The sequence below is a fragment of the Tupaia chinensis genome, unplaced genomic scaffold (assembly GCF_000334495.1).
Source record: "Tupaia chinensis unplaced genomic scaffold, TupChi_1.0 Scaffold000139_1, whole genome shotgun sequence".
Lineage (NCBI taxonomy): Eukaryota > Metazoa > Chordata > Mammalia > Scandentia > Tupaiidae > Tupaia > Tupaia belangeri.
The window spans coordinates 2,682,423-2,702,560 of record NW_006159609.1 but is presented as its reverse complement, the minus strand read 5'-3'; the positions used below and the strand labels follow the sequence as shown (position 1 = coordinate 2,702,560).

General features: G+C 35.5%; 1 protein-coding gene across 1 annotated transcript in view; it reads right to left on the bottom strand.

Annotated features, from left to right (window-relative positions):
• PICALM (phosphatidylinositol binding clathrin assembly protein) overlaps positions 1-20,138 on the bottom strand; it is a 121,777-nt gene that overhangs the window by 12,844 nt on the left and 88,795 nt on the right. Inside the window, exons 13-19 of the mRNA XM_027770456.1 lie at positions 19,448-19,576; positions 11,870-11,977; positions 9,441-9,572; positions 9,316-9,346; positions 9,042-9,141; positions 4,001-4,060; positions 1,958-2,062 (exon numbers count right to left, since the gene is read on the bottom strand). Coding sequence (XP_027626257.1) covers positions 1,958-2,062; positions 4,001-4,060; positions 9,042-9,141; positions 9,316-9,346; positions 9,441-9,572; positions 11,870-11,977; positions 19,448-19,576 — 665 coding nt within the window. The remainder of the gene's footprint in view (positions 1-1,957; positions 2,063-4,000; positions 4,061-9,041; positions 9,142-9,315; positions 9,347-9,440; positions 9,573-11,869; positions 11,978-19,447; positions 19,577-20,138) is intronic.

Below are 20,138 nucleotides of genomic sequence, written 5' to 3'. Positions count from 1 at the left end.
CCCTGAAGGTATGTACAAAATTTTACATAACAGGGTTTTGACTATGAACTGTAATATGAAGTCAGGTATGAAACTTTCCATTGGTACCATCATGTTGATATTCAAAAATCAGCATTCAGAGCACTTAGGATTTTAGATTTTCAGATTAGGGATGCTTAAGTTGTACAAATTAAGGCAGAGAAATAAAGTCACTACAGCATAGACAAAGAGAAAAGAAGAGGCATGTGGGCAAATGTATGAATTATGAACAACAGGAATTTTACCTCTTAATCAGAACTAAATTAATGACAGGAATGTCAATTTTATTAAATGACTTTAAACTCAAAAAGGCTGACAAATGAAAGGATCTTCTATGCTTTGCTAGTTTACAAAATACAGAGATTACATAGAGATATAAATACATAAAATTCAAATTGAATTGATAAAAATTAATTTTGGCAATGTAACACTACGTGTTGGCAAATGTAATATAAATGCACTCAAGTAGAAAAGGAATAACAAGTTCTTACCAAATGATCACGCAAATATTTTCAAATATGCACTTAACTCATAAAGTAACCAAGAAGCTGGCCTTGGGAACCATTTAAGATAAGAAGTGCTATAAGGGACGAACAGTTAGCATAATGGCTATGTCGCTGGACTCCCATGTAGTTGACTGTGGTTCAAGTCCTGGACCCAGTGGCTTAAACTCATGCCAGGCACATGTGCATGTGTGCCCAAGATCCCAAGAGGAGAATGGAGAAGGGATTGCGGCGTGGCTATCCCCCCGGGGGGTGATTTCTCACTTGGTCTCTCTGGCTAGCACATGCACCCTATAGCAAAAACCTCTCCCCCAAAAAAAGAAGTGCTGTAAGAGTTGTATGTAATTATTTCTGTTTAATACTATGAGCAGGGCCACAAACACAGAAGAAATAAGCCATCTATCACTTCACGAGGGTCTCATCCTAAAGTATACCAACAAAGAACTAAATAACAAATTTTTTTCTCTCTTATCATAACAACTGAATAAAGGTTTTCCAAAAACAAAAACAAAAAAACAAAAAACAGATTTCTCTTAAGCAACCTATAATGGTATAAAAGAAAGTGAATATTTAGGGTGAATTTTCAGGAACTGGCAGGGAAGCCTTAGAAACATCTGATGAAGAAAGTTTCTCATTTCAAGAATGCAGATCAGAATTTTATTTAAAGATTTTTTTACCCCTATTCACTACCCCCCCTTCAAGATTTTGCCAAAGGGTGTGTGCGCTTGCCATAGATAGATAGAGACAGAAGCAAAGTGAGAAATCGCCCCTCCCCCAGGGGGAATGGCCATACTGAAATCCTTCTCCTCCATTCTCCTGTCAAGATTTTGGTCATGCACACATATACTCCTGGTGTGATTTTCAAGTCACCAGGTCCAGGGCATGAACCATGGTAGGCGATATGGGAATCCAGTGTCTTAACCACCATGCTACCTGCTGGCCCTTCCCCTCTTTTGTTTTTGATTATAATCCTTAGTGACAGAAAGTTATTTAGTGAAAAAAATAACATCCAAACCTTTCAGAGACTTGCCAAGTTTTATGAATATCTAAAGGGCTACACCCTTGATGCTGCATCATTCATGTTTTCAGCCAAGGAAACTCTGGGTTACTGGTTTCAAGGGCTCACAAAGGATAGCATACCAGAACTGTGACGTGAAAGTAGGTTCCTTTCTCAGACCAACCATCCTATGAGTCTACCGACTATAAGCTATCAAGAATGTTCTATCTTTATTATTTGTAATTGTCTAATTGTCCTTTCTCTCCAATTAATACTCTTAAAAGCTCCTATATAAGAAAAGATATGAAGCAAGTAACAACCATGATGAAGGGGGAAAAATGCTAATAACTTATTTCTCAAGTTGTAAAGAACTGTTTAACATCATATCCCTTGCAAATCTAGCTGTAACACTGTAACTGTTACGTGTATCATGACATACCTGTGCTCCTGATACAGGACCAAAGGGGTTCGGTGGTCTCATGACTGGTTGGCTGTATATTAAGGTTGGTTGTGTCATTACAGGTATATTTCCCATTTGAGGAGGCTAAAACATAGAAGAAAATTAAGTGAAACGATGTTGATTCAATCTTCCTTATCATAACTAAGCTAAGTACATACGAATAACAAAAGGGATGAAAGATATTAGTACCTTTGCTTTGACTCAAAGGGAAAATTCCCCAGAATGCAATTAAGACTAATAGCTACAAATACTTGAGAATGCTTTTCTGTAAGGGAAGTCTTCAACATGCTCTCTTATAAAATGTAGTTAACAAAACATTAACTTTTTCTACTAGAAAAATTTAAAATTTAAACTTTCCTATATAACATACAGATGACTTAGATCAAAAACCTTTCAAAATCTCCAAATCTGCCAGGGTTAAATACAGAGAAAAAGATATTTCAAAGCAAATTGTCTTTATATATAAAATTATTTTGCCAATATAGAAGTAAGCACAAGTGAAGCTGATTTTTGGAAGAAATTTACTCTATGGTTCTTTCATTTTATTTCAGGTATTTTTAGGGAGAATAGGAAGGGCCTTAAGTTACACACAAAAGAGGATCATTCATTCTTGTGTAACTGAAAGTAGAATCTCAATCAACTACTTGTTTCTTTAAAAATTACCACTCTACTAGCCAGCAGGTGGTGTGGAGGTTAAGGTACTGGATCCCACATGGCCAACTGAGCAGTTATAGTCCTGGATCTAGGGGCTGAAAATCACACCAGGTGCATGTGCTTGTGTGCCCAAAACCTTGAGAGCAGACTGGTGAAGGGACTGCAGCATGGCCATGCTCCCTGGGGGGTGATTTCTCTCTCTCTCTCTCTCTCTCTCTCTCTCTGATGAGCACGTACGCCCTATAGCAAAACCAAAAACCACTCCAGAGTACAAAATTCACATAATAGGTGATAATACTAGTATGAAAATAATGCACATACAGACCACTGTGTTATTTTGGTTAAAACTCAATGCTCTAAAATGCTATCTTTCGAGAAATTTTATCAAAACATTTAAATAGACTGCTTTTTGTATCAAGACTTCCACTTCAAATTTATGATCTGAGTATTTGTATAGACTTAATCGAATGACCACCAGTCCGAAAGCTGTGAAACTTCCCTGTGTGTATAGAAGGAATTACTTCTATATCATGAACATAAAGAAGTAGCACAGCAACCACAAAGCAATTATCAAGGGATATAGCACTGTCTCCTATCAACGACCAGTTTTTCAAATACATGTCAGTGTGTTAAAGCCACTATCTACATTTCTTATCTAAATGAGTCTATATTTGGAGAGACTTAAGAGAGCAAGGGCAGACATTCCTTCATGTCATAGGGAAATATTTCAGGTTTTTAACTAGACTAACTTTATCCTTATAACATTCAAGAAATGATAATCTCTACTTTCTCCCTCTCTTCCAGTATTAAGGTTATAAAAAACTAATGGTATTTAATGTAATGAAGGCTTGGGAGTTTACGTTAAATTTAAATAAGTTTGTAACAAAATATGCCTAACATAATGAGGAGAAAACTAAGCAAATTAATACTGGGAACAATAATAAATATCTGTTATGTAATGATTATTCCAGAAATGTTCATGGCACCAATGCTATGGTTCCACCATGTTAGGCACCAGAGCTAGGAGTATGTGGGCATTCAATTCTTTTCACAGTTAAGTTTGTAACAAAGACACATTAAAGATCAGGCAGTAGGTGCAAGAGTAACACAACTGGACCAATCTGGGAAAAATCTTGAGTTCTATTCCAGGACCTCCCTGTACATGTCAGGAATGTGTGTGCATGCCCATGATCCGACCTGGCTGAGAGTGGGAGTAGACTGTGGTATGAGGACCTTGTAGAGGATGTCTCTCTCTCACTTGCTCTCTCACTCTCATGGAAGAAAAACGTAGATAAACTTTAATAAATAACCACTTATAAATATGAGTGAATCTTTTTTTCCAAAAGTTGTATCTGACAAAATACTTACAATTCCATATCCTATCATGCCTGTTGGTGTAGTAGCAGGATAAGCCATTACTGGTGGTGCCTGACATGGTGAAAGGAAAAATAAAGAAGTCACTAAGTTTAAGGATGTAAGAGCTGCAGTTACACTGAAAAGAATTGCTAAGACAGCTGTGATTATGTGATTCTTCTGATTAATAACTGTCAATTAATTCTCAATGGAAAAAGTATCCTGAGATCAGCAGAAAACAGAAGTATTAAGAAAAAAATCACTTAGATTTAGCAGTGGTCTAAAATTTCAACATGTTTTTTATAGCTATAAAAATCTTTGGACTTGGAACCAGAACACGGCGTGGTTGCTAGCTAGAGCAATGAACTCCACAAGGCTGACCATGGTTTGAGTCCTGGACAGGGAGGCTCGAAATACACCACACTGGTGTATGAATGTGCCCAAAATCACTAGAGGAGAACAGAGAAAGGACTGTGGCATGGCCATTCCCCATGGGGAGCGATTTCTCATTTTCTCTCAGTCTCTCTTTGGTAAGCACACATACCCTATATCGCTCTTAAAAAAAAAAAAAAAAAAAAAAAAAAAAAACAAGAAAAACAAAACAAAACAAAACTTTGGACTTAAAAAACACTGAAAAGTGAGCTAGCAGGCAGCATGGAAGTTTAGGCGCTAGATTCTACATAGCTAGCCTTCACAGTCTGAGTCCTGGACCCAGTGGCTTGAGAATTGCTCTAGGTACATGTGTGTGCATGTCCAAAATCCTGAGAGGAGACTGGATGAGAAGTGACTGTGGCATGACCAATCCTCACAGAGGAGGCAGAGGGGTATGATTTCTCACTTTCTCACAAGCGAGCACACACACCCTACAGTAAAACCTTAAAAAAAAAAAAAAGAAAAGGAAAAGAAAAAAAGAAAAAACCTCAGAAGTTATGAAATTTAAAGTCACTATTATAAAAATGTCTATCCAGAAAAAATAATAGTACTGAACTGGCTTTCTACTACTTCGTTTCTTTAGTGCTCACTAAAAAAAATTTGAAAACCCCAACTCAATAAACTGATCTTCTAAAAAATCAGTTCCTAAAAGCCTTATTAAATTTTTTCAAATAACCTTGAAGGTTTCAAATCAATATTGAATATGACTTTTTCTATGAACCAAAATTCTTATGTAAAGAATATGTTTCTAATTTATTCCAAAAATTATTCATGAGGAACAATCAACTTTTAAGTCAGTTTTTTGCATTAATGCCTAAAAGAACTATCTACCACTGGGATGTTTAAGTTCTCCTCCTACTACTACTTTGACTGATGATCTGTAAATATATAATCTGAGAACAGAGTAATTTTAGATACAGCTGCTGTCTTAACAACATTCCTTGTACTTATAATCTCATAATGAAAACTGAAACTGAATACAGGTGAAAGACCAATAACACTGCTGAAACATAAAATAACTGAAATTACACAGCAATTTGAACATATGCATGGAGAAGTTAAATGCAGCATAACTTTTTAAAAATAAGACTAATGTGAATAGTTTAGTATTTGGGCGAGCGTGTAGGGCTTATTGGTCTCTCCCTACTTAGAAACTAAGATCTGCAAGAGCAGTGGACAAACTGCCAAGTACAGCAGAAGCCTGTAAGATTTCATGCAGTTGTTATTTTAAACATTACCACAATCAACATTTCCCTTCATTCAGAAGTCATCAAGTGCAGAGTGGCAGCACAGATATGCACACAGACATCCAGCCATCTGGCAGCAAATGGCGGAAATATAAAGCAAGAAAAAATTGGTATTTCCCATGCCACCATCAGAATCAATTCTGCAACACACCCATGGAATCAGTAGATGCTAGGACTAATTTCTGGCACATTGAAAATCTGAATGTGAAAACAAGTAGTAGCTGGAAGGTTATGAGATTCTGCTATAGCAGTGGTTAATAGCATGCCAATTTATTGCAAAAAGGCTAGTTTTTGGTCACTTACGTATTGTGGAAAATGCATGCCATTCTGTTTTTCCCAGGGAGAACAATTACATAATGCAATAACACTGGATTAGAACAAGTACTTACACAACAGAAAATACACAGAGAGCATTTTAGTTCACATGTATGTTCACTAACTACCTAAAATCCCTTGTATTTCCAGTATCTAATGAAAGAACATCTATACTAAAACACTATCAAGGTTGACAAGGGAAATTTAGTTGTTGGCCTCATCCCTTCACATACACACAGTTTGCTGACTACAAATGTCATTAAAACATAGAATCTATCTGTAGTGTCAGTAGTGCAAAATTCAGTAATCCCATAAAAAGGATTACATGAGATGTTTACCACAGGGAAAAAAGCAGGTACAAATTAAAAGAATTTGTAGTATAATATATATTTTAATGAAATTCCAATAGATGCTAAAAAAACCTTGACAGTGTTTAAGGATTAATAAAAAGGTTAGAAATGTCAAAAGCAGCCATTTATTTGTAGTAGTAAATCGTATCATCAGCCTCAAACATCAGCTGTTAAAAACAATACATACACATATTTTAACAAAATCCTTAAGAGATGATACATATTATAACACAATACCATAAATACTGCTCATACCTTCAACTTAAATCTTAATTTGAGATAGTTATATATCCATTATAATACATTTCTATAGTCATTCTTGAGCTGGTATCTACAAACTTCTAATACTTTACAAAGATTAACTTAATGTAAAAACTTTAAACATTCACTGTTCTTTAATACCAGATTTCTACTTATATCATTCCTTTCCATACTTGACATTATAAAATCCACTAACCTAAATACCTACTATCCCTTAGTTAGTGATGTGTGTTATCTTGAGGAAAATGCTGGATTCAGAGTCAGCAGAGATGGATTTCCATTTAAATCTGCCTTTTTACTGTTTTATACATATGGAAAAAAGCATATAGTGTTTAAAACTGGGAGACACATGCTTGAACTCTTCTGAGACAGCACCACTGACAGTGTTTAGATATTGTGTGTGTGCACAAACATAAAAACTTTAATATGCAAGGTTTTATTAGAGACAGTAATCACTATGAAAAACACTGCCTTAAAAAAGGTAGTTAAATTTCCATATTACTTTCCATTTATGAGACTTGAAGTTAACACATTCTTTAGTTAATGTCACGTGAAGTTTTATCAGCAGCCTCGCTAATTTTAACATTACTGGGCCAACCCCAGTAGCACTGGGTTGGTTATGCCCTATGCATAGGGAACCAGATCCCACATGGCTGACCACAGTTGAAAAACAAGCCAAGAATGTATGTGTGCATGCTCTAAATCCTAATGGTATGGGCAGATGGAAGAAAAAGAATTGTGGAGTGATCATGTCTCATTGGGGTTGTAATCTCTCTTTGATTGGCAAGTACATGTGCCCTCTGGCTATAAATAAAAACAAAGCAAAATATATGATTAACACCCCTGAAACAGGGCAATACCCTGCAAAGGGTTTTACAAGAAAGCGCAATGGAGGTCTCTAACAATAGGAAGGTTGTAATGCATAGCCTATGTAATTGAAATGCTGTTAACTTACTGTTCTTTTTTTTTTTTAAGAGGTTTTTGCTATAGGGCACATGCGCTCACCAGACAGAGACAGACAGACAGAGACAGAAAGAGAGAAATCACCCCCCAGGGGGGATGGCCACACCGCAATCCCTTTTCCTCCATTCTCCTCTCGGGATCTTGGGCACACACGCACACGTGCCTGGCGTGAGTTTAAACCACCAGGTCCGGGACGTGAACCGCGGTCGACTACATGGAAGTCCAGCGACACAGCCATTATGCCAACTGCTGGTCCCTTAATTCACTATTAAAAGACCACACGTTCCAAATTTTTCTGTAAGAGGAGATGCTTCCCTTTGATGGAGGGAGATTTGTTGGAGTGATAATACAACAGCTGGCCAAGGACAGGGAAATAGCCACAAAACTACACTGGGTCTACAATGCCTTACAATAATTAAAAACACTACCAGAACCTCTTCAGAACTATATTTAACTATTTAATTAACAAACAGTTAATTCTCATTATTAATGGATTCTATATTTGCAAATGCACCTACTTGTTAAAATCTATAACCCAAAATTAATACTTGCAGTGCTTTCAAGGTCATTCAATGACATGTGCAGACTGGCAAAAAAAAAAATCTGATCAGCCTGTTTAAGCTCATTCTCAGCTCAGATGAATAGGTGACACTGCCTTGTTTTGGCTCTCATAGGAAGATGACCAGGGGATGGAGAAAGCAGGGGTAGTCCAGTGCTGCAAGAAGCTCTGGCTTTGGGGTCAGCTAGACAGAAGTAGAATTCCTGCTCTGGCACTAGTTATTACAGTGGTTTAAGGCAAGTCCCTTCATTTGAATCTGAATCTCAATTTCTCTTTATATAATAAAGAAAATAGAATCTACTAGACTGAGCAGCTGTGGTTTGTGTGTGTGTGTGTGTGTGTGTGTGTGTGTGTGTAATTTAAGATTACAATCTAAAATATGCACATATTAAACACTAATTCAGTATTTGGGATTACTAAGTATTTAACTGCCACTATAATGACAAGCAACTATAATAAATTATACAGTGATATTAACAAAAACTAAGCAAGTATAATTTACTATGGTAAGATCAGAAGACAATATTTTATATTATATACAAATAAGTAATAAATCTGAGATACAGCTTATGTACTATAGTTAGGCTGCCAGGACTTAAAATCCACCTAAATCACTTAAGAACTTCCTTAGCTGTAAAATGGGGATGACCACAGTTACTATCACATGGGTTAACATGGAGGTTATTTTACATAAAACGACATATTATTTATTAGACTAATATCTGGCATGAAGTAACCCTTAAATTCATGTCAGCTATTAAAATGTATCTGGCAAATATAGCTGGTCAGCTTTTTAAAAAAGCAAACATATTTTCTATACTTGCAAAACTTATCTTTCCACTTATGCCTTTCATTTTAGAACATTCCCATGTTACATATTTTAACTTCCTTATTCATGTGTTAGTATATCAGGAGCTTTTCCAACTCACCATCGTGGCAGCATTCCAAGCAGTTGTTGGTGCAACCTTTGGCTGCCAGTTAGATCCTCCAGTTAACTTCTTTTCACCTGGCTGACTCCAATTTACATCACTTTAAATAAACATAAGTGACAAAATTGAATGTCTCTAAATAAAAACTTTCTTCACTATATTCTAGGACTGGACAGAACATTTAAGACACAGACGTGACATCTCCAGAGATACTTAGAGGAATAGCAAATCGACCTCTAAATTACACATAGGGAAGACTACGAATAACACTCACTTCTTAGAAGTTCCATTTCCAATGCCAAGGTCTAGGAAGGACCAAAAAAAAGCATTTAAAATTCACCTCATTTTTATAAAAACAACTTACTTTAAAGGAGATTAAAGAATGCAAAGAGTACTTACTGCCCACAAGGTTGGCTAAAGATGAATCCAAGTCATCAGATACTAACTTGTTAGGTGGGAGTTTGGTAACAGGAAGACTCTGGTTCTGAGAGGCCACTGTTGGTTTGAGAAGTCCACCTAGTTCATCAAAGCCTTAAAGTTATAAACAGACGAAATTGGATTTGTAAGGAACTTTATGGTGCTACAGCTTTCTAAAGGAGGTCTGTGCCTTTTTTTCTGTTTTTCCACTGGAAAAGTTCTCTAATAAAATGAACATTAATGCCCTTACACAGGAAAAAGAGAAATTTACCCCTTCAAAGTGAACTGAATGAGGAAGCTACCATTACTTTGATAAAAATCATTTGTCTTGTTGCATAGAAAACACAGTTTTATAAAGGGTAAAGGATGAAAGAGAGAAGCACTGTAAAAAGAAAGAAAATAAAATGTAATCCCCCCATGCCAAAATTTTCTGAAGACTCACTTACACCTGACACAATATAGGTAAAATATATATCTCTGTAAATTTGAAAAAGGTTCCTTTTACTTAAAAAAAAAAGTTTTATTAGACCTTTTTATACTCTTTAAAGTGAGGAATATAAAAGTTTACCTAAATTAGACCTATGAAATAGCTGAACTAATTGTATAAATCTATCCAGTAAGCTAAGTCATTCCTTAAAAATAAAAAACCAAACTCTTGAGGTTCTCCACCAAAAGGTAGAGGGGTAAAAGCAAACCAACTAAACCAATCTTTTTTAAGGGACTCAATGGCATGATCTAGGAATACTAGAGTCTGAAATAGGTACTAAGACGACAGTTAACAGGAAAATTAATAACTGGCCTCCTTTTCCTTTTTCCCAGATAAGACAAACTCAAAAGGAAAAAGCCAAATAGATTCCCAAAAATAGAATTATAAACTCATTTACTAGTGCTAAATTTTTAGTTCACACATATTTTCTTTAAATTTGCTAACTTTTTGCCTTTTTTGTTTGTTTCGTTTTGTTTTTAAGATTTTTCTGGTCAGAGAACATGCACTTTGCTAGAGACAGCAAGTGAGGGAAAGTGAGAAATCATCCCCACAGTGGAGGATGGCCATACTGTAATTTCTTCTCTTCCATTCTCCTCTTGGGATTTTGGGCATGCATGCAATCCATCTGGCATGTTTTCTTTTTCTTTCTTTTTTTTGGAGAGGTTTTTGCTACAGGGCGCGTGCGCTCGCCACACAGACAGAGACAGACATAGAGACAGAAAGCGAGAAATCACCCCCCGGGGGGATGGTCACACCGCAATCCCTTCTCCTCCATTCTCCTCTCGGGATCTTGGGCATGCACGCACACGCACCCAGTGTGAGTTTTAAGCCACCGGGTCTGGGACGCGAACAGTGGTCGACTACGTGGGAGTCCAGCGACATAGCCATTATGCTAACTGCTGGTTCCCACATCTGGCATGTTTTCAAGCCACTAGGTCCAGGACTTGAAACATGAAGTCAGCCATGTGGGATCCAGTGTCTTAACCACCATGTCATCTGCTGGCCCGCTTCTTACTTTTCAGATAATAACTAATTTATGTCATAAAATTAAAGGCACCTCAATATATTCTCTTTGAATGGTTAAAATTTAATCATTAGCCCAAATCAAAGGCCATTCATGGTAAGAATTACTGACTTTCAAAATATTGCAGAAACTCAAACTTTAAAAACTTAAAATTAACAAGGTATTAATGAAAACAAAGTATTTACAAAGTTTTTTTAAAGTCTGGCTCCACGATCTTGTGGATAAGGGAACCAGAGACCACATGGTCAACTGCACAATTTGAATCCTGGCTCCAGTGTCTTGAGAAACACACCAGGTATGTGTATGTGTGCACCCCGAATCTCAACAGGAAAGAAAAACAGAGGATAAGAGGCTGAAGGTGTGCCTGTGTCCCACTGGGGGATGCTTTCTCCGCCGTTTCTCTCTTGGAAGTGCATGTACCTTCTGACAAACTGAGATAAATATGTAAAATTATTTTAAGAAAAATAAGCAAACACATTATAATAGGAATCACTCTAAAAATATTAAAAAGCCCCTATACCCACAGGCCTGATACTTAATATATTTAAATTATTAAATATAGACTATCTAAACAAGTCAATGTACTATTTTCCCAAATAGCCAATATAATACATTAAAACATAATACAGTTATTCACTTTAATAAAAGTAAAAATTATAACAACTAAAAAGTTGTAACATTCTACAGATGGTCACGAACAACTTAGCATTCTACTGAGTAAGTATCTTTTCCTATTATTTTACTCTAGGAAAAAATAAAATCTTCCCAGAGAAAGAGAACAATTTCTTTAGCTACCCCAATTTAATATACTCATACATGTTAAAAAGCAGCACTCTCTCTCCTTATACAGACTCTAAATTAGAACACTACAATACTTTAAATAAAAAATAATTTCCTTACCTCCAGAATCTACAATAACATTTGTAGATTTATTTCCAAACACAGATTCAAAGTCCACATTAAGGCCAGCTGAAGGATGTGGCTGTGCAACTGGAGAAGGAGTGAACCCTAAAAAAAACCCAAGTGGAAAAAAATCTCAATACTTTTCTAACTCTACATTTATAGTTCTTTAATAACAATGACAAAAGAATAGAAAAAACAATAGAGTCCCATGACAAAAAACAAAGCCAACACTTCAAGCAAAATGTTTTCCACACCACCACATTTTTTTGTGGTGATTGTATTTTCTACAGTAACATCATCCCACTGTAAAAGAAAACTAATGAACAGGCAACCAATGCTGACCTATTGGTTTGCTTCATTACAGAAATGAAACCTTTGCTTATCTTTTACCTGAATTTTGTATGCTGATAATCTTTAGGAAATTAAACACACCTAAAATCCCAGGATTCTCATGAAACAAAATATTTAGGCAATGTAAAGGATCATTTGGAAAGAAAATGATCTTAATTTTTTAAGTACTCTATGGTGCTTAAAAAAAATCTTCTTAGTATCTCTAAGATTAAAGGCTTTCTCTCTCTACCTACTTATCTTTCACATTTCTCTTTTCCTCTTCCCTCCTTCAACAGTTAAAAGCTAAAAAGCTTACATTCATCTGAAAAGTGGCAGGATTCTGAAATCTGCAACCCAATAAACACTGTAGTCCACTGTGCCCAAGTCCTTTTAGAACATCAAAGAAAAAGATATACCTCTTTCAATTCCCAACCACCCTCTAACTTCAATTTGTTACTTCTAACAGGTGGGTCTAAAAGCATATAATCAACATGCTAATTAACCAAACTTCAAACCCAAAATAATAAACCAAAGAACAAGAAATCTTTTTCTTTTTTGCCTGTTAACATTGATCCTACTTTTAGACCAGCCTATGTTTAGCAAAGAAATTTAAGATTTTCAATTGTGAGGTTGTATGCTTGTGAAGTGAGATTCTGAATTTTTAAAGGTAGTAAAAAAGAACTGAAATAATTTAGTAGTATTAGAAATGTCACATGACTTAGGGAAATCTCACTGAGTATATCCAAGTAAAGAGTAATCTAGTAAGAACCCCAAGGAAGGAATTCTTTCGCCTTTTAGAAGGCTGTACTAAATGGCCCCTTAGGACTCTTACATCTCAAGTCTACCAAGTCGCAACGTAAACTAATAAACAAAAACTGCTTGATACTGGAAAGTTAACAACTACACCATTACAAAAAAGTTAAATTTTTGGAGTCCTAAATATAAGGATCTCTCTCTTCCTCCCCCAACATTCTATTCTGCCAAAGGACTTTTGGTCAGAATCTCACATTGAATTCTTAATGTATAAAACCAAGATTAAAGAAGTACAGTGATGATATGCTGTATAAGACTGATCTTAAAGAAAGCTGTAAAAAGTAGGACAAGATTTGATAATAAGTCCAAGGTCCTTGAAGACAGAAAAAAAAAATTATAATTAACAATGACTCCTATAGGGATCAGCGGATGGCATAATGGTTACGTCACTGGAATCCAAGGTAGTCGACCACAGTTCGAGTCCTGGACCTGGTGGCTTGAAACTCACACTGGGTTTGTGTGTGTGTGTGTCTGTGTGTGTGTGTGTGTGTGTATGATTTCTAACTTTCTGTCTCTCTTTCTGTCTCTCCAGCGAGTGCATGCGCCCTATAGCAAAAATTTCTCTAAACAAAAAAAATGACCCTTATAAATCAGTACGCATTAATATTACTTTTTAAAAAAAGCATTTATATTATATAGTAAATATGACTATAACATATAATGCTTTTTAAATCATTGATGTAGGACGCACCATTTTTGAGAATGTGTAAGAGGTTTGATTTTGTTCCATAATTACTTAACGAGTAAATTACTTAATTCAAAAATATGGATCATGCAATAAGAACACAAACACTATTAAAAAAAAATTTAGCATATAGATATCCTGACTATTCATCAAAAGGTTTCTTGAATACTAGACTCACTAATTAGTAACATTTTAAGCCATGCCAACTGTTCAAAAATTATACCATGAAATTACAGGTTTTTCTCATTTAAAATCCATCATGCTTAATTATGTGCCCATGCTATCATCCCAGTGTAAAAACTTTACATATGACTACAGTCTTGGCTATCAAATCACTATCCTTTAGATAATTCATGGAATTTAAAACTAGAGTAATATATCAGGACCACCAGACATAGTGGTTATGTCATGTGACTCACATGGCCGACCATGTTAAGTTCCAGGCCTAGTGGTTTGAAACTCATGCCAGGAGCGGGTGTGCGTGTGTGCGTGTGTCCTTCCACGGGGATGTGGGGCGGGAGAGTGGTGTGAAGTCTCGCTTTCTGTCTCTCTGGCAAGCACAGGTGTCCTATAGCAAAAATCTCTCTCAAAAAAAAAAAAAAGAAAGAAATGAGGCTAATATATCAAACTCTTATTTTTTTTCCTGCTATTTTGTCCCACCTTTCTAAATTTGGTTGATTATCACAGAGATAAGCCTATTTTTTATAGCAATACAGAAACAATTTGGTTAATTTCTGTAGAGAGAAGAACAATCTATTTTTCAATTGAAATTTATTTAAAGAGAAGAGCTGTCTCTTGAAGTTGATAGGGATACCAACCAAGCTTGTATCTCAAGTTTAAAAAGCCTCTATGTAAATAGAGGAAGAAAGTAAAAAGGAAATATTTAATACATTGCAATAGCTGATTACCTGAGGAAGCAAGCAGTATATGTTCAAAGTAACAATCTTTTAAGTAATTAATGAATACCTGTAACACACACATTTTTAAGTTAAGAGTTCTGCTTTATCATTTCGAGAAATAAACTAAAGATTAAAAAAAAAAAAAGAGCAGTCTCTGAGTTAAGGTTATGAAATAATCATTACCTTGTCCTGCCTATTTTTTCATCTCACCAAGGTCTAGTGAAAACTTTACCAATGACCAGTACCAGACTACAAATTAACATTTAGAAACCAGTGTCTTGCAGGGCATATCTCAAAAGGACAATAATAAATTAACTGAAAGGTACAAAACTGACAAGCACTAGGTTTGGAAAGAAAGGCATTCAAAGCACCATTAAAAACTAGTTGGGGGGACCAGCAGTTGGCGTAATGGCTATGTCGCTGGACTCCCAAGTAACTTACCATGGTTCAAGTTCTGGACCCAGTGGTTTAAACTCAAGCTGGGTGTGGGTGCATGCATGCTCAAGATACCCGGAGGAGAATGGAGGAGAAGGGACTGCAGCATGGCCATACACCCTGGGGGGTTATTTCTCGCTTTCTGTCTCTTTCTGGCGAGAACAAGTGCCCTATAGCAACCCCACCCCACCCCCAAAAAAGGCGAGGTTATTAATGGATTTTGTTGGTAGTTTCGTAATAAATGAGGCCTCATACTTTCTTGCGAAAGTAATTGTTGCCACTTACTAAATCCTGTGAAATACTATACAAAGCCTTAATAAACAAAAACCCCGTAAGATAGTTATCATCATCCCATTTTATAGTTCAGGAAGCTAAGAGATTAAACAATTTATTTACCAAAGGTCAAAATTAGTAAGTGGCAGAACAAAGACCTGAATCCCAACTTGTTTGATTCCAGAATCTACTAGATGTTTTCAGTTTATCCCAAGTATTTCATCTTACATAAACCAGTATATAGAAAAAATTTTATTATAGCCATAATAATTATTGTTAATTAAAAATGATTCAAATTTTGGGAGCAGCAGATGGCATAATGGTTATATCACTGGACTCTCACATAACTGACTTTAGTTCAAGTCCCTGATCTGGTGGCTTGAAACTCACACAGGACGTGTGTGTGTGTGTATGTGCCCAAGATCTTGAGAGGAGAATGGAGAAGGGATTGTGCAATGACCATCTCCCCATTGGGTGATTTCTTGCTTTCATTCTCTCTAGTGAGCACACATGCCCTATAGCAAAAATCTCTAAAAAAATAAATAAATTAATTAATTAAATTAAATTAAAAAATTCAAGTTTTAAGAACTTCTAGAGCTTTTCACAGCTAATGCTGGGCCAAAAAGGTTATTGAATAACCCTTGGCAGTTTTTCAATCTAAAAACAATACAAAAATAATACATGTTCAAGACTGTACTAATGCTTAACTCATTTAGGTAAGAAGAATGTCTGGAGTATAAAGTGGACCATATATACAAGAGGGCTTTAATGGTAGTAGTTTTAATAATTCTAAGTGCCAGACATAGTGTTCAATGTTACATGTAGTCATATATGTAAACTTCATATCAGGAAAGACACTATTATTCCAGCTTTCATAAGCTTAGAAAGGTTAAATGCTTGCTTGCTTAAAACCAAGTTAATATTCTTCCTATCCTATACCCTTACAAATACCATTTTAAAACATATCTAACCACATCTAATCCTTACTACCTGTCAAGTACCTTAATCTTTCAGTTGTATCAAACCTATTTTTTATCTTGCTTGATAATAAAAAAAAATTGTTTATGTATTTCCTTCTTTTGTGTCAGAGTTTGGAGCTGTATTAACATTTTGTAAAACTCAGACTAAAAGGCATTTCAATCTTTACCATACACTCATATTTGACTTAATTGAGATGTAAACTGCAATCCACAAAGTAAAAAAATTATATTCTAGCCTTTTTTATTGTTGTTATTGCATTTTGAATTGTCATAGTTAGTAAGCCAGTGGTTCTCAACTGGGGGGAAAAAAAAGTTTTCCTCCAAAGGAACATTGGCTACATCTAGAGGTTGACATGTTTAGTTGTTATAACACAAACCTACTTTTTAATGCTAATTTAACTGAGATAATCAACTAAATGTACAAATAAACCCTGCTACAACTTGGAAGTTTTACTGATACACTACGCTAGCCTAGAATATATTTGCAGATACATAAATATGCTAAAAGCTTTATATTCCACAAACTTTTACTATTATAAAGTTATAAACACTTCTGAAAATCTGTAAGTCAAGAATATAGATTAGAGTAAGAAGATGAAGGTATCTATTCACAAAACCACATTTTTAAGTAAGGCAAACAAAATAAGGCAAAAAAAAAAAAGGTGTGTTCTTCAACAGCAAAGAAGTGTATCTTTTCCTTAATAAACTTATGGAAAATAATAATTTTAATGAGGAAAAAAAGGAAATCACTCCTGCACAAATGAACTGATAAATGTAAGAGATAGATTACCTACCTACAAGTAAGCCAGCTACAGAAGAGGCTCAAGGCACATAAAGGTAATATTAGGATAAACCTGAGTGCCACAAAACATTCTGAGAAGGCATATAAGGCAGGAAGGAAAGAAGGAAGCAAAGGGAGGAGAGGAGAAAGTAGAAAAACAGAAGAAAAAGAAGATGGGGAAAATTTAAGGGTGGAATGGAGTAACTGAGAAAAACAAAACAAAAAACATGGGAAGTCCAAGTGCTTGGCATTCTTCAAACTACTGCTAAAAGAACTTAAAGCTCCATTATGAGTATTCTTTTTTTTTTTTTTCTTTTTTGGAGAGGTTTTTGCTATAGGGCACGTGTGCTTGCCATAGAGGCAGACAGAAAGCGAGAAATCAACCCCCAGGGGGATGGCCACGCCACAATCCCTTCTCTTCCATTCTCCTCTCAGGATCTTGGGCACGCATGCACATGTGCCTGGCATGAGTTTAAGCCACTGGGTCTGGGGCTCAAACCTCAGGTGACTGTATAGGAGTCCAGTGACATAGTCATTACACCAACTGCCGGTCCCAGGAGCATTCTATTTTTCTTTAAAAAAACAAACAAACAAACAAACAAAAACCCCAACAACAACAAAAGAACAACAACAACAAAAAACAACTTAGGTTTGCCACAAAGTTTTTAAAATGTTGTATCTCAGGAGAAAGAAAATGAGGCAATGGGCTTTTTAACCAACATAAACCTGACTTCTGAGGTTTTGTTTCAGAGATATGGAAGCAGGCATAGACAAATTTGCAGACGCTCATTCATGCATGTAAGTGCAGAGTTAGGACCATAACCCCACTCTCCTTGACTTACAGTTCAGAATGGTAATACCCTCAGTGAGGACAAGGTACCTACACTACACTGAGCATCATATTGTTATTGATGCATATTGTTAGTGCATTTTGAATTGTGTCATAGTAGGCTAGTGGTTCTCAACTGGGGAAAAGTTTTTGAATAAATGTCTTCCTTTGGCACAGTGAGAGCCTATTTTCTGGTTTTTATTCTGGGTTGTTCTTACTTCTGCAGAGCAGTGGTTGGCAATTTCATATTATAACATGAAGGAATTATTGCAATAAAGCATTATACATTAAGTATGGTTTAAGCTATTGAACTATAATATACTAGATCACCTGCATGGAACTTTCTCTAATATCCACTATTAGTTGCTTTCTAGGTACTTCCTCTCTCTCTCTTTCTCACATACATCAAATACAATAGAGTAAGCCTACACGATCTGTTTAGGGCACACATGTCTTTCCACATGCTATTTTAGTTAAATTTTAAATTCATATCACCTTAAGCTATTTCTCTGAACTGCACAGAAGAAATATTCATCATCCTTTAAGTGGTGATTAGCACCTTCTTTGTTGTTAGAGGGCTCAGGTGCTTGTCAGAGAGAGAGAAACACATGAAAGGAAAAAGCACCCCTCCAATGGGAAATGATGCCATCACAATCCCTTCTCCATTTCTTCCTCTGTTTGGGACTCTGGGCGTGCATGAGTATGCCTAGTATGTTTCTCAAGCCCCAGGGTCCAGGACTTGAACCATGCAGCTGGCTATGTGAGATCTGGCTGCTCCAATCACGAGGCCATGAAGCCTGTGTGTGATTAGGTGTTTTTTAGTTTTTTATCTGTTTGTTTGTCATAGGGCAGGTCCATCTTTTTAAGCAAGATTAAATGGCATTTATTTCAGCTTTAATATATAGTTTAAATTTATTCTTCTTGTACAGTTTGCTGTGAAATGTTGTCTTTTTATGTTTCTTTTTATGCTGCAATTACAGAATATCCAAATCAAGTTGTTTTTCTGCTTTACAAGTTAGAAATGGAACATATACTTTCTACTTTTCATTTATGTGCAGACCGAAAACAAAGCAAAATCCTTAAAAATGGGATAAAGAACATAGATGAATTTTTAAACAATATAAATAGTAATATGCAACAGTTTAAAAAGAAAACAAAGTGTAAGATAGCTACAAAGAATAACCACCCTCTCTCCAAATCACAAAAGAAAAAAACATATTAACATATAAGCTTAAGAGATACTTTTCAAACAACCCTCCCAATAAACAGGATGGTACATGTAATGCTAGACAGCTACAGAATAACACTATAAGAAAACAAACACTAAAAAAAGTTCAATATCAAAGGAAACTTTCTTTCCTAAAAGCTTAAAGTTAGGGATACTAATGTCAACTTGAAAACCTTACATTGTTGCTATTTAGTTTATTTTTAAATTTGATATTAAAACCCAAAATAATTACTTCAGTGTTGTAAAAGTAATTAATGGATACGCAAAGAATACTTAAGCAGTAATAAACATTAATTGGAAAAAAGGTTAAATGGTACTTTACCAACAAACATTTCATGAGTAGGTGTCCTAGTAGTAAAAGTGGATACATCTGAAGAAATGGGAAGGTGAACATCACCACTACTTTTTGTGAGGAAAGGATTTAAGCTTGGAATGGCATCATCAACAGCATCTATAGTAGCAGAGAAAGGATCTGTGCAGTCCAAGTGTATTACAGCAAAATGAAGAAAGGAAGTAAATAAATTAGTATCGTAATTAGTCAAAAGATGCAAAGTGAAAAGTAGTAGCTACATTATTATTAATCTGAAATGCAAAAATATCTAATCACTGAGATTGAATAATTGCATTTAACATATTTTAAAATGAGTCGTCAGAAAAAAGCAATTATGGGTCCATTAGCTCAGAAGTACACTAAGGACAGATTTATTCTCCAATATCAGGAAGCCAACAGTCAGGTAGTTAAGAAAGAATAATAACTGAAATATTTCTACAAAAGAGCAACTCGTCTTCCCTGACCTAGATAGGGGTGTAAGTAGGAGTAAATTGGTGACATAGCTGTGTTACTCAAATAATTGATATAAACAATTGGTATGTATATAGGGGAGAGTGGTAATGACAAAAAACGGGGGGTAAGTGGTAATGACAAATTAGGGGTAAGAAACTGTTTCTAGGACATGCAGATGATTCTTGTGTCGATTCAAAAGCAGAAAATTAAAAAATCAAGAAAGATATAG